At 38.9% G+C, this 13,269-nt stretch overlaps 1 protein-coding gene across 1 annotated transcript in view; it reads left to right on the top strand.

Annotated features, from left to right (window-relative positions):
• Nucleotides 1-13,269, top strand: part of TTN (titin) — a 243,979-nt gene that overhangs the window by 182,835 nt on the left and 47,875 nt on the right. Inside the window, exons 263-282 of the mRNA XM_083841011.1 lie at nucleotides 49-330; nucleotides 574-873; nucleotides 1,019-1,312; nucleotides 1,423-4,389; nucleotides 4,497-4,817; nucleotides 4,930-5,214; nucleotides 5,439-5,738; nucleotides 6,038-6,340; nucleotides 7,386-7,661; nucleotides 7,774-8,073; nucleotides 8,164-8,466; nucleotides 8,695-8,994; nucleotides 9,114-9,401; nucleotides 9,494-9,790; nucleotides 9,880-10,182; nucleotides 10,276-10,581; nucleotides 11,371-11,658; nucleotides 11,770-12,060; nucleotides 12,153-12,440; nucleotides 12,605-13,195. Of these exons, the coding sequence (XP_083697137.1) occupies nucleotides 49-330; nucleotides 574-873; nucleotides 1,019-1,312; nucleotides 1,423-4,389; nucleotides 4,497-4,817; nucleotides 4,930-5,214; nucleotides 5,439-5,738; nucleotides 6,038-6,340; nucleotides 7,386-7,661; nucleotides 7,774-8,073; nucleotides 8,164-8,466; nucleotides 8,695-8,994; nucleotides 9,114-9,401; nucleotides 9,494-9,790; nucleotides 9,880-10,182; nucleotides 10,276-10,581; nucleotides 11,371-11,658; nucleotides 11,770-12,060; nucleotides 12,153-12,440; nucleotides 12,605-13,195 (8,883 nt within the window). The remainder of the gene's footprint in view (nucleotides 1-48; nucleotides 331-573; nucleotides 874-1,018; nucleotides 1,313-1,422; nucleotides 4,390-4,496; nucleotides 4,818-4,929; nucleotides 5,215-5,438; nucleotides 5,739-6,037; nucleotides 6,341-7,385; nucleotides 7,662-7,773; nucleotides 8,074-8,163; nucleotides 8,467-8,694; nucleotides 8,995-9,113; nucleotides 9,402-9,493; nucleotides 9,791-9,879; nucleotides 10,183-10,275; nucleotides 10,582-11,370; nucleotides 11,659-11,769; nucleotides 12,061-12,152; nucleotides 12,441-12,604; nucleotides 13,196-13,269) is intronic.

Genomic DNA, 13,269 nt, shown 5'->3' with positions numbered 1-13,269 from the left:
GATTTTTTTTTTCTCCCATTTTATAAAAAAATATCATCTTGATTCCAGAACCTCCCGAGCTGATACTGGATGCTAATATGGCCCGAGAACAGCATGTAAAAGCTGGAGATACCCTGAGACTTAGTGCTGTTATTAAAGGTGTTCCATTCCCAAAAGTTTCTTGGAAGAAAGAAGATCATGAGGTCTCACCGAAAGCTGATATTGAGATTACAGGAGTTGGCAGTAAACTTGAAATTCGTAACACTGTCCATGAAGATGGTGGAATTTACTCCCTGACAGTTGAGAATCCAGCTGGTTCAAAGACCGTTTCAGTAAAAGTTGTTGTCTTAGGTAATCTTTTTGATGTTCCTTTTGTACTGCCTGGTTTTATTCTTTAATTAGAGATTAAGAAAGGAATGTCAGGAAAATATCAGTAAATTAAAATATAAGAAATTACAAAATACTCAGTAGGGAGAAAAACTGAAGCTTATAGGAAATACTTTTTCTCTTGAGGTTTGCTAGTTGTTTGTTGTTGATTTTTTTTTAATGCTTTGATTATCAAATAGATAACAGATTTGTTTTTGGCAATATTAGATAAGCCTGGTCCACCTAGAAATCTGCAAATCAGTGAAGTTAGAAGTGATTCTTGCTACCTCACTTGGAAGGAACCAGAAGATGATGGTGGTTCTGTCATTACCAACTATGTGGTGGAAAGGAAAGATGTAGCTTCTGCACAGTGGGTACCCGTCTCATCATCCTCCAAGAAACGTAGTCACATGGCTAAATATCTGATGGAAGGCACTCAGTATCTCTTCCGAGTTGCTGCTGAGAATCAGTTTGGTAGAGGACCATATGTGGAAACGCTCAAGCCAATTAAAGCTATAGATCCACTGCGTAAGTGTTATTCATCTGTGTTATTCGTGTGTTCATATTGCTCTAGGTAATTTTTGAATGATTTTGTTGGTACTAATGTGAACATGGTATGCTGCTACTATATATCGGCCATCTAGTAACTGGTTTGGGTTTTGTATTTTAAAAGATCCTCCAGGGCCACCAAAGAATCTACATCATGTAGATGTTGACAAGACTGAAGTTTCCCTTGTTTGGAATCGACCAGATCGTGATGGTGGTGCTGAGATAACTGGATATTTGGTGGAATATCAAGAAGATGGTGCAGATGAGTGGACAAAGTTCCAGACAGTCCCCATGCTAGACTGTGTTGTTACAGGCTTACAAAAAGGAAAAATATACAAATTCCGTGTGAGGGCTCAGAATATTATTGGCCTTAGCCTTCCAGATACAACTATACCAATAGAATGTCAAGAAAAACTAGGTAATTTTTAGTTTTTCATGTTGTTTCACTGATTCTTTCTCACCTTTAAGTATTCTCTCTGAAAAACATAACGTAATTTCTGTGTGTTTTTTTTTTTTTTCTAATTTCAGTACCACCATCTGTGGAACTAGATGTGAAGTTAATTGAAGGTCTTGTTGTTAAAGCTGGTACCACAGTGAGACTTCCTGCAATTATGAGAGGTGTGCCAGTTCCAACTGCAAAATGGGTTACTGATGGCACTGAAATTAAAACAGATGGCAGACATAAGATTGAGACTGATAATTATTCAACTGTGCTTACCATCAAAGACTGTGTAAGAAAAGATACAGGAGAATATCTACTCACAGTATCTAATTCAGCTGGCAGCAAAACTGTTGCTCTACATCTTACAGTTTTGGATGTCCCTGGCCCACCAACAGGTCCTATTAATATTCTTGAAGTAACACCAGAACATATGGTTATTTCTTGGCGCCCTCCTAAAGATGATGGTGGGAGTCCTATAATAAACTATATTGTTGAGAAGCGTCAATCAAAGAAAGAAACTTGGGGAGTGGTTAGCTCTGGAACAAGTCACACAAAAATTAAGATTCCACGACTACAGAAAGGCTGTGAATATATTTTCCGTGTTCGGGCAGAAAATAAGATAGGCATTGGTGCACCTCTTGATTCAGAACCAACAGTTGCTAAACATATGTTTGATCCACCATCCCCACCTGGTAAACCAACAGTTTATGATATTACAGAAAATGCTGCAACAGTGTCTTGGACCCTACCAAAGTCTGATGGTGGAACTCCAATAACTGGTTACATACTCGAACGTCGGGAAGCATCTGGTAAATGGGTGCGTGTCAATAAGGCTCCAATACTTGATATGAAATACAGAGTCACTGGTCTCTTTGAAGGCAACACATATGAATTCAGAGTTTTTGCAGAAAACATGGTGGGCTTAAGCAAACCATCCCCAAGCTCTGATCCAATAAAAGCATCACGTCCTATCACTCCTCCTGGACCACCCATTAATCCAAAATTAAAAGACAAAACCAAAGAAACAGCTGATCTTGTATGGACAAAGCCCCTCAAAGATGGTGGCAGCCCAATTCTGGGATACATTGTGGAATGTCAGAAAACTGGAACTACACAGTGGAATAGGATTAACAAAGATGAACTCATTCGACAATGTGCCTTTAGAGTACCTGGGTTAATAGAAGGAAATGAATATAAATTCCGAATAAAAGCTGTCAATATTGTGGGAGAGGGAGAACCACGAGAACTGGCAGAAACTGTACTTGCAAAGGATATTCTTTCTCCTCCAGAAGTAAACCTAGATGTGACCTGTCGAGACTTAATTACTGTCCGAGTAGGTCAAACAATCCGTATTACTGGTAAAGTAAAAGGCAGGCCAGATCCTGAAATAACATGGTCTAAGGATGGAAAAGTACTGGTCCAAGAAAAACGTGTTGAAATAGTCCATGATCTACCTAATGTTGAACTGCAAGTGAAAGAAGCCAAAAGATCTGATCATGGCAAATATATAATAGCAGCTAAGAACAGCTGTGGACATGCTCAAGCTTTTGCCATTGTTAATGTACTTGACAGACCTGGACCATGTCAGAACCTGAAAATAAGCTATGTTACAAAAGATTCTTGCATGATTGCTTGGGAAAGTCCGGTGGATAATGGTGGCTCAGAAATTACAAATTATATAGTAGAGTACCGTCAACCAAACCAGAGGGGATGGTCAATTGTGTCTTCTGATATCACTAAACGGTTAGTGAAAGCAAATCTTATAGAGAACCGTGAATATTTCTTCAGAGTTTGTGCAGAAAACAAAATAGGTCCAGGTCCTTGCATTGAGACTAAAACTCCCATCCTTGCCATAAATCCTATTGACAAGCCTGGAGAGCCAGAAAATCTTCACATTGCAGAGAAAGGAAAAACATTTGTATATCTGAAATGGAGAAGGCCTGATTATGACGGTGGAAGCCCTAACTTAAGTTATCATGTGGAGAGAAAACTGAAAGATTCAGATGAATGGGAAAGGGTTCACAAAGGCAGCATTAAGGAAACACACTACATGGTAGATAAATGTGTTGAAAATAAGATCTACCAATTCAGAGTTCAAACCAAGAATGAGGCAGGTGAAAGTGACTGGGTAAAAACCGCTGAAGTCACTGTGAAGGAAGATCTGCAGAAACCAGTGTTAGACTTGAAGTTAAGTGGGGTGTTAACTGTGAAAGCAGGTGATCCAATTAGAATTGAGGCTGGAGTCAGAGGAAAACCACAGCCTGAAGTTGTATGGACAAAAGACAAAGATGCTACAGATCTTACCAGATCTCCAAGAATCAGTATTGAAACAACTTCTGACACATCTAAGTTTGTTCTCACACAATCCAGGCGCAGTGATGGTGGGAAGTATGTGATTACTGCGACTAACACAGCTGGTAGCTTTGTGGCATATGCTACTGTTATTGTTTTGGATAAACCAGGTCCTGTAAGAAACTTGAAAGTCACTGACATTTCGAGTGATAGATGTACTGTTACCTGGGAACCTCCAGAGGACGATGGCGGTTGTGAAATACAAAACTACATCCTAGAAAAATGTGAAAGCAAGCGTATGGTTTGGTCTACATACTCTTCCTCTGTCCTAACAAACTATGCAAATGTGACACGTCTCATTGAAGGTAATGAATATATATTCAGAGTTCGTGCAGAGAATAAGATGGGCACTGGTCCGCCAACAGAAACACATCCAATTATTGCAAAAACTAAATACGATAGACCTGGACGCCCTGACCCTCCGGAGGTCACAAGAGTTAGTAAAGAAGAGATGACTGTAGTTTGGAATCCACCAGAATATGATGGTGGCAAGTCAATTACAGGATACATTTTAGAGAAGAAAGAGAAACGATCATTAAGATGGGTTCCTGTTACTAAGACTGCAATCCCTGAGAGACGAAAGAAGGTTACTAATCTCATCCCTGGTCATGAATATCAGTTCCGCGTCAGTGCTGAAAATGAGGTTGGACTTGGAGAACCAAGCTTACCATCAAGACCAGTAGTAGCAAAAGACCCAATAGGTATCGTACTACTGTATACTACTGTTGTTTGTTTGTTTGTTTTTAATGTGAACAGATTGTTAAATTGCATAACTATATTCTTATCTGTAACTTCTATTGTCTTTCAGAACCGCCTGGTCCTCCCACAAACTTGAGGGTGGTTGATAGCACAAAGAGTTCCATAACCCTTGGCTGGGGAAAACCAGTGTATGATGGTGGTGCTCCAATTATTGGATATGTTGTGGAAATTAGACCAAAAGTGGAAGGTGCTGATCCTGAAGCAGGATGGAAACGATGCAATGTTGCTGCCCAAGTTATTCATACAGAATTCACAGCCACTAGCCTGGATGAGAACCAATTATATGAGTTCAGAGTTTCTGCCCAAAACCAGGTTGGCCTTGGCCGGCCAGCTGAACTGAAAGAAGCTGTGTCTCCCAAAGAAATACTTGGTGATTTTTCCCATCTTCTTCATGTGTACTTGCACATAAACTTTATTTGCTCTTTTTTTCCTTTTTTCATGTACTAAACTTTGCATTTTATTTCTGTGAATTTGTCTTTCAGAACCTCCTGAGATTGAATTGGATGCAAGCATGAGAAAGTTGGTCACAGTCAGGGCAGGTTGCCCTATTAGACTTTTTGCTATTATTAGGGGTCGCCCAGCACCAAAAGTCACCTGGCGGAGAATGGGTGTTGATAATGTTATCAGAAAAGGACAAGTTGATCTAGTTGACACTATGGCCTTCTGTGTCATCCCTAATTCAACACGTGATGACTCAGGCAAATATTCATTGACACTTGTTAATGCAGCTGGGGAAAAGGCTGTGTTTGTGAACGTCAGAGTTCTGGGTGAGTAACTGAGAGAACTACATGTAGACATCATTTTAACTTTTTACATTGTTTTAATTATATTGTATGTTCTACACAAAAATCTTTATTCCCCCAATGCTATAATTTTTGAATACAAATGTATCAACTAATGCTACCTCCCCCTGTCTAAGAGCCTATTAACCCCCTTTAATTTTAATTTATTAAAGAAGGAAAGACTAACATAAATTGAAATTCCTTTATAGATACTCCTGGACCTGTGTCAGACTTCAAGGCTTCAGATGTCACCAAGATGTCATGCCATCTTTCATGGGCACCTCCAGAGAATGATGGTGGTAGCCCAGTGACTCATTACATCCTGCAGAAACGTGAGGCTGACAGGAAGACCTGGGGAACAGTCACTGCAGAACTAAAGAAAACTAGTTTCCAAATTGCTAATCTTGTACCTGGAAATGAATATTTCTTTAGAGTAACAGCAGTAAATGAATATGGGTCAGGTGTTCCAAGTGACATACCAAAACCAGTCTTAGCAACAGATCCCCTATGTAAGTATGCCTTTATGCACATTTTATCATTTTCTCAAATTTAAGTAAGATTTTGCATTTATGAAAGCAGTTGTTTCTAAACAGGGCAATGCTACTATCTACTTAGCAACAAGCATAAATATTTGTGTCAGTTATTTTCAAATAACACAATCTGTGAATATAGTACCTTTGCAATCATTCAAATTTTTCCTCTTTTCTGTATTGTCCTTGTTGACTTAGCATAGATAGTATCCAGTATTTCAGAAATTCTTGGTAATTCAGTGTTTAATGTTTCCTTTCCTTCTCCCCATCTGCAAAAGGTGAACCTGATCCACCAAGAAAACTTGAAGTTACTGAAATTACAAAGAACAGTGCCACTTTAGGCTGGCTGCCACCACTGCGTGATGGAGGCTCTAAAATTGATGGGTACATTGTAAGCTACAAAGAAGATGACCAACCAGCAGATCGCTGGACAGAATATTCAATTGTCAAAGATCTCTCCATTGTTGTAGCTGGTCTGAAAGAAGGAAAGAAGTACAAATTTAGAGTGGCAGCTCGAAATGCTGTAGGAGTAAGTTTGCCAAGAGAAACTGAAGGAGTATTTGAAATTAAGGAACAACTCAGTAAGTAATTAAATACTACCCATGTTGCAATAGTCTCTTTAATAATGAAATGAACAACCATTCTTGTTCTTAGACTGAGACCCGGAAAGTCAAATACTTTATGAAGTCAGCTGAAGGATTACAGTTAACTGTACTGAATATTTTGACAGCTCAGAAAGGATGATGCATGACCACTAATTGAGAATCGTTAAAGAATTTTGTGGGTGTGGTTTCAGTTTGAACCAGAAGATGAGAGAGAGAGAAATAATAAATACATCCAATTAACTAAAAATGAAAGAAAAAAACAGAACAGTAGTTTGGGAGATAAGTGGGCCCAGAAGTGTGCGTTGTTTTAAGACAATAGAAAATAAATTGCTTATATTGTAGAGTCAGTTGGGAATGTAAAGCTAAAGGTACCGAGGACAAACTGGGGAGACCCTGAGGCACAGGAAGATGCAGGAGTATGGGACAGATAAGAACAGCCTTCTTCATCCATGACGTGGAAATAGGTACAGGAGCAAGACACTGAAACGTAGCCAATGGCAGGAAGAAAAGTACACTAACCATATAGCCAGGCATCTTTTGCTATAAATTGGGAAAATTTTGTGCAGAAGAAGTGGGAGAAGGGGCTCTAGTTGAAGAATAATTCAAAAGTAGTAAAAAGAGGCTGCAGAAATGGGTTTAATTCAGTAAGAATTCCAGTCTTTCTTTTCTCTTCCTTCATGTCTGTCTTGCAGAAAGTCAGCAGGAACCCATATGTCCAGTCGGTTAGCAATGACAAATTCCACATACACAGGGGAATTATGTGTGCAGGAAGGTGATCCAAACTTTAAAATATTCTCTTATAATCTGGATGAGAATGTGAAAGTAAGACTGGAGTGGATATTGCACACTGCAGAATCTCTAGTCGTACATAAGTGGAACCTAAATTAAAAATTACCGAGTCATTCTTACTGGTGATTCCACTTACGGAAAAGGAAAAGAACTTTCACATGAAAACATAAGAAAAAGTGAATTAATATGTCACAGAAGTTGAATTTATATGTCTCTGTGTATTTTTCTCCAGTCCCGCCTAAGATCCTGATGCCTGATCATGTTCACATTAAAGCTGGGAAGAAACTGAGAATTGAAGCACATGTATATGGGAAGCCTCAGCCAGTCTGCAAATGGCTGAAAGGAGATCAAGATGTAATTACATCCAGTCGCCTTGCTGTCCATAAAGCAGAAAAGTCTTCTGTTCTTATCATTAAGGATGTGACTAGAAAAGATTCTGATTTTTACACTCTTACTGCAGAAAATAGCTCTGGTACTGATAGTCAGAAAATCAGAGTGATAGTCATGGGTATGTTTCATTTAATTATTTTAAATCCAGCTTTATACAAAACTATTTTTAGTGTATCCCAATGTTTGCCATTTTCCCTTATACCTTTTTCCTAATGTATTTCTTTGTGTAGATAAGCCAGGTCCACCACAGCCCCCATTTGACATTTCTGAAATAGATGCTGATGCTTGCACTCTTGCGTGGCATATACCTCTTGAAGATGGTGGCAGTAACATTACAAACTACATCGTTGAAAAATGTGATGTAAGCCGAGGAGACTGGGTAACAGCTTTAGCTTCTGTCACAAAGACAACCTGTAGAATTGGAAAACTGATTCCTGGAGAAGAGTACATGTTTCGAGTTCGTGCCGAAAATCGTTTTGGGATTTCTGAGCCACTTAATTCTGGCAAGATGATTGCAAGGTTCCCATTTGGTACGTCAGTTTTTAGTAGTGGCATTTCTCTTTTCAGTCCTCCTAATAAGAAGGCATGTGATTGATATCCAATTTTGTATTTCTTTATAGATGTTCCCAGTGAACCAAAGAATGCACGTATTACCAAGGTTAATAAGGACTGCATTTTTGTTGCCTGGGATAGACCGGATAGTGATGGAGGCAGTCCAATCACTGGTTATCTCATTGAGCGAAAAGAAAGGAACAGTTTACTGTGGGTGAAAGCTAATGACACAGCTGTTCGCTCCACGGAGTACCCTTGTGTAGGGCTCATCGAAGGTCTTGAGTATACTTTCAGAATTTATGCGCTGAACAGAGCTGGAGCAAGTAAACCTAGTAAACCAACTGAATTTGTCACAGCAAGAGCACCAGTCGGTAAGTCAAACGTATCAATGATTTGCAGCAGGCTGTTGTTTTTATGGTTATTTTCAGTATATCTGCAACTCTATAATCTTCAGTTTGCATTTACATTTATGTCTTTGTGTTTGCTGTGAGTGCACTGTGTGGTTGTACTGTAAACACGATTCATCACAATTAAAGCTACTTTTTAATATGTTAACCCTTTTGGCAAAACAGACTATAACATGATCTTACTTGCCTTAGATCCCCCTGGAAAACCTGAAGTTATTGATGTCACTAAGAGTACTGTGTCACTGGCATGGACAAGACCAAAGCATGATGGTGGTAGCAAGCTTATTGGCTACTTTGTTGAAGCTTGCAAATTACCTGGTGATAAGTGGGTCCGGTGCAATACAACTCCACATCAAATACCCCTAGAAGAGTACACTGCTACTGATTTGGAAGAAAATGCTCAATATCAATTTAGAGCAATTGCTAAGACAGCAGTTAATATTAGCAGACCTTCAGAACCTTCTGACCCAGTGACCATTCGTCCAGAAAATGGTAAGAAATGCAAAAGCATTTAAGAACTCTGATGAGAGTCTCTCCATACTGAATTCATGTGAAGAATGAGGTGTTCACCTCATACTATATTGATTTACTCTTTTGCTTTTTCCCTTCAGTTCCTCCCAGAATAGAGCTGGATCTATCTATGCAATCACAGCTTACAGTAAAAGCTGGAACTAATGTGCGTCTGGAGGCAAATGTATATGGAAAGCCTATGCCAAGCATCACCTGGAAGAAAGAAGGAGAAGTTTTAAAGCCTTCAGAAGGTGTTAAGATCACCACTAAAAGAAATCTTGCTACTGTTGAACTGTTCAGTGTTAACAGGAAGCAGACAGGAGACTATACTATTACTGCTGAAAATGCAAGTGGATCAAAGTCAGCAACCATTAAGCTTAAAGTACTTGGTAAGCTAAACACTGTCTGTTAATAAATACATTTATGGTTAAATGATATAGCAAGAACTGTAGCTGTAATAATGGGATGTTATTTCTTCCAGATAAGCCTGGACCTCCAGCCTCTGTAAAAATCAAACATATGTATGCAGATCGTGCAATGCTTTCTTGGGAGCCTCCCTTAGAAGATGGAGGTTCAGAAATTACTAACTACATTGTTGACAAACGTGAAACAAGCAGACCAAACTGGGCCCAAGTCAGTGCCAATGTACCCATTACAAGCTGCACAGTGGAGAAACTAATAGAAGGACATGAGTACCAGTTCCGCATATGTGCTGAAAACAAATATGGTGTTGGAGACCCTATCTTGACTGAACCAGCAGTTGCTAAGAATCCATATGGTAAGTGTTTTGTAGGATAGTTTCATGAGTCACTGTTTTTTTATGTACACTTACACATATGAAAATAACTTTCAAATAAATCTTCACAGATGTACCTGGACCTTGTGATCCACCGATTATCAGTAATGTAACAAAAGACTTTATGACTGTTAGCTGGAAGCCACCAGCTAGTGATGGTGGATCCCCAATAACTGGTTATATACTTGAGAAGCGTGAAACTAAAGCCCTTAACTGGACAAAGGTAAACAGAAAGCCTGTCATTGAAAGAACTGTTAAGGCTACAGGACTCCAAGAAGGAACAGAATATGAATTCCGGGTGATAGCATTGAATAAGGCTGGACCTGGCAAGCCTAGTGCACCATCCAAAGCTGTGTATGCTCGTGATCCTCAATGTAAGCTAAAAGTCTCAGACATTTTCTATGGTATTTCCAAATACTTTTGTACAGCATTCGGTATGAGTAACTTTCTGCTCTTTTAATTCTCAGATCCTCCTGGCCCACCTGCCTTCCCGAAGGTGGTTGATAGTACTCGTAATTCAATAAGCCTGTCATGGAGCAAACCAGCATATGATGGTGGAAGCCCTATTATTGGTTATCTAGTGGAAGCAAAAAGAGTTGACACAGACAACTGGGTCAGATGCAATCTACCTAAGAATTTACAGGCTACACGATTTGTGGTAACAGGGCTGATAGAAGATACAGAGTACCAGTTCCGCGTTTATGCTGTCAATAAGATTGGATACAGTGATCCAAGTGATGTTCCTGATACACACACTGCCAAAGATATTTTAAGTATGTTCACTGAAAACATATTGTGACATTAACTTTTGTTTTAATTCATGGGATGGCTTCTAAATGAAGGGTTTGTCACAGATCACCAAAAAAAAAAAAAAAGATTAATTTGGAATGTGTCATTTCTCAAATAAATGTAGTTTAAAAGTGGCTAATTTGGAAGAGAATGGGGCAGTTAGGAACTGAGAAGAATCTTCCCAGTGTCTGCATTTTTAATTTGTATCCCAGATGCTCTTCCATCTCCTGTTTTGTTTTTTTCTATCTGATCCTAAAATCAGACTTTCCATGCCTCTCTTCTCTTCTGAAAACTTTAGTCTTCGTGTCTTCTAAATAGTTTGAAGCCAGACTATTATCCAAAAAATCCACTGACACACAATTTAATTATATGACACACATTCCTTAAGAGCCATGCTGGCTTCTGTATATATTTTGCTATCTGTAGAAAAGCATTGCTTCAGAGAATTGCCTCAGTTCAAGAAAAGCAGTGCAGTCTTTGAAACTCCTTTGAATTACAGAGGAAAAGGGAGTCCTTTTCATATGATAAGCAACGTAAATGGTGGAAAAGACAGAAGAAAAGCAAGTGAAATCACTGGGGGAAAAAAAAAAAAAAGCAGGTTTACAAATGAGCTTGAAATGGGAGTCAGGACATTAACTCATTGATATCATCATGACATAAGAACAAGCTAGTTAATCTAGTGAAATGCCTGTAAAGAGGTACTTCATGTCACAGACTCTTTAGTGATAGTCTTAAAGATAAAGTTTTAATCACATCTTTTTTGTTAAACACAGTTCCTCCTGAAGGAGAACTTGATGCAGAACTAAGGAAAGTCCTTGTTTTGCGTGCTGGAGTCACAATGAGGCTTTACGTGCCAGTAAGAGGACGTCCACCTCCCAAGATTACGTGGTCTAAAGTGGGTGCTAACCTAAGAGATAGACAAGGATTAGACATCAAGTCAACTGACTTTGATACCTTCCTACGTTGTGAAAACGTAAACAAATATGATGCTGGAAAATACATTCTCAGTCTAGAGAACAGTTGTGGCAAAAAGGCATACACCATTGTTGTGAAAGTACTTGGTAAGTGTCAGTTTTCCCCAGTATAATATATTTGTTCACTTTTTAACTGATTTTTTTTTGTATTTTTGTTTACTAAATCAAATTTGGGGTGGGGGGATTGTGTTCTTCCAGATACTCCAGGCCCTCCTGTTAACCTTATTGTAAAAGAAGCATCTAAGGATTCTGCCTTCATTACATGGGAACCTCCACTAATAGATGGTGGCAGTCCAATCACAAATTATGTCATTGAAAAACGTGATGCAGAGAGAAAATCATGGTCCACAGTAACAACAGAATGTCCAAAGACAAGCTGCAGGATAACTAACTTAGAAGAAGGCAAATCCTACTTCTTCAGGGTTTTTGCTGAAAATGAATATGGTATCGGTGACCCCTGTGAAACTCGTGATGCTGTTAAAGCCTCTGGTAAGAAAAATGAATCAATTTCTCCTATTTTTTATTTTCATTTTTATTTTTAGTTTGAAAGGACACTTACTATGCTTTTCTTCCTCTTCTAGAAACTCCTGGGCCAGTTGTGGATCTAAAGGCTTCAGCTGTGACAAAATCGTCCTGCAATTTAGTATGGAAAAAACCTGTCAGCGATGGTGGAAGCCGTATTTTTGCATATGTTGTGGAGGTTCTCACTGGTGAAGATAAATGGCAAGAAGTCATGCGAGCAAAAAACCTCCATTTTTCAATGAGAGATCTAAAAGAAGGACAAGAATACACTTTCAGAGTAAGAGCCCAAAATGATGCTGGATATGGAACTCCAACAGAGATCACAGTTGTGGCAAGAGATGATGTTGGTAAGAAACAACTTCAGATAATTAATTCTTTTATCTAAACCACATTTATTTCATGCATAACATCATTGTTATACATGTGTACAAATCAGATGCCTTTAAAAGAGCATCTGAATTTTATCAGAGTTTATGCATAGTTGAATAATTGGTGCCTTGATTTTTCACAGTGGCTCCTGATCTTGATTTAAGAGATCTACCTGATTTGTGCTATGTAGCTAAAGAGGGTAGCAATTTCCGTCTTAAAATCCCAATTAAAGGCAAGCCTGTCCCAACTGTAACTTGGAAGAAAGATGAAGACCAGGCACTTACCGAGAGTGGAAGAGTTGCATTTGAATCTACAGCAGTTAACACCACCCTTGTAGTACGTGACTGCCAGAAAGCTGATGCTGGAAAATACACAATCACCCTGAAGAATGTCATTGGCAGCAAGGAAGGCACTATTTCTGTGAAAGTTGTTGGAAAACCTGGCATACCAACAGGTCCAGTAAAATTTGAAGAAGTCACAGCCGATGCCATAACCTTAAAGTGGGGTCCTCCAAAAGATGACGGTGGTTCAGAAATCACTAACTATGTCCTAGAGAAGAGAGATAATGTAAACAATAAGTGGGTGACTTGTGCCTCTGCAGTCCAGAAAACTACATTTAGAGTTACAAGACTTCACGAAGGAAATGAATATACATTCAGGATCAGGGCTGAAAATAAATATGGAGTAGGTGAAGGTCTTAAATCTGACCCTGTCATTGCAAAACATCCATTTGGTAAGTATACATTATAATTTAAAAAAAAAAAAAAAAGTTTTACAGGTGATACTTATTTTTAATGCTTCTGCATT

The sequence above is a fragment of the Anser anser genome (assembly GCF_964211835.1).
Source record: "Anser anser genome assembly, chromosome: 6".
NCBI classification, from domain to species: domain Eukaryota; kingdom Metazoa; phylum Chordata; class Aves; order Anseriformes; family Anatidae; genus Anser; species Anser anser.
Note: the sequence above shows the minus strand (reverse complement) of the source record. Positions and strands in the feature narration are given on the sequence as shown.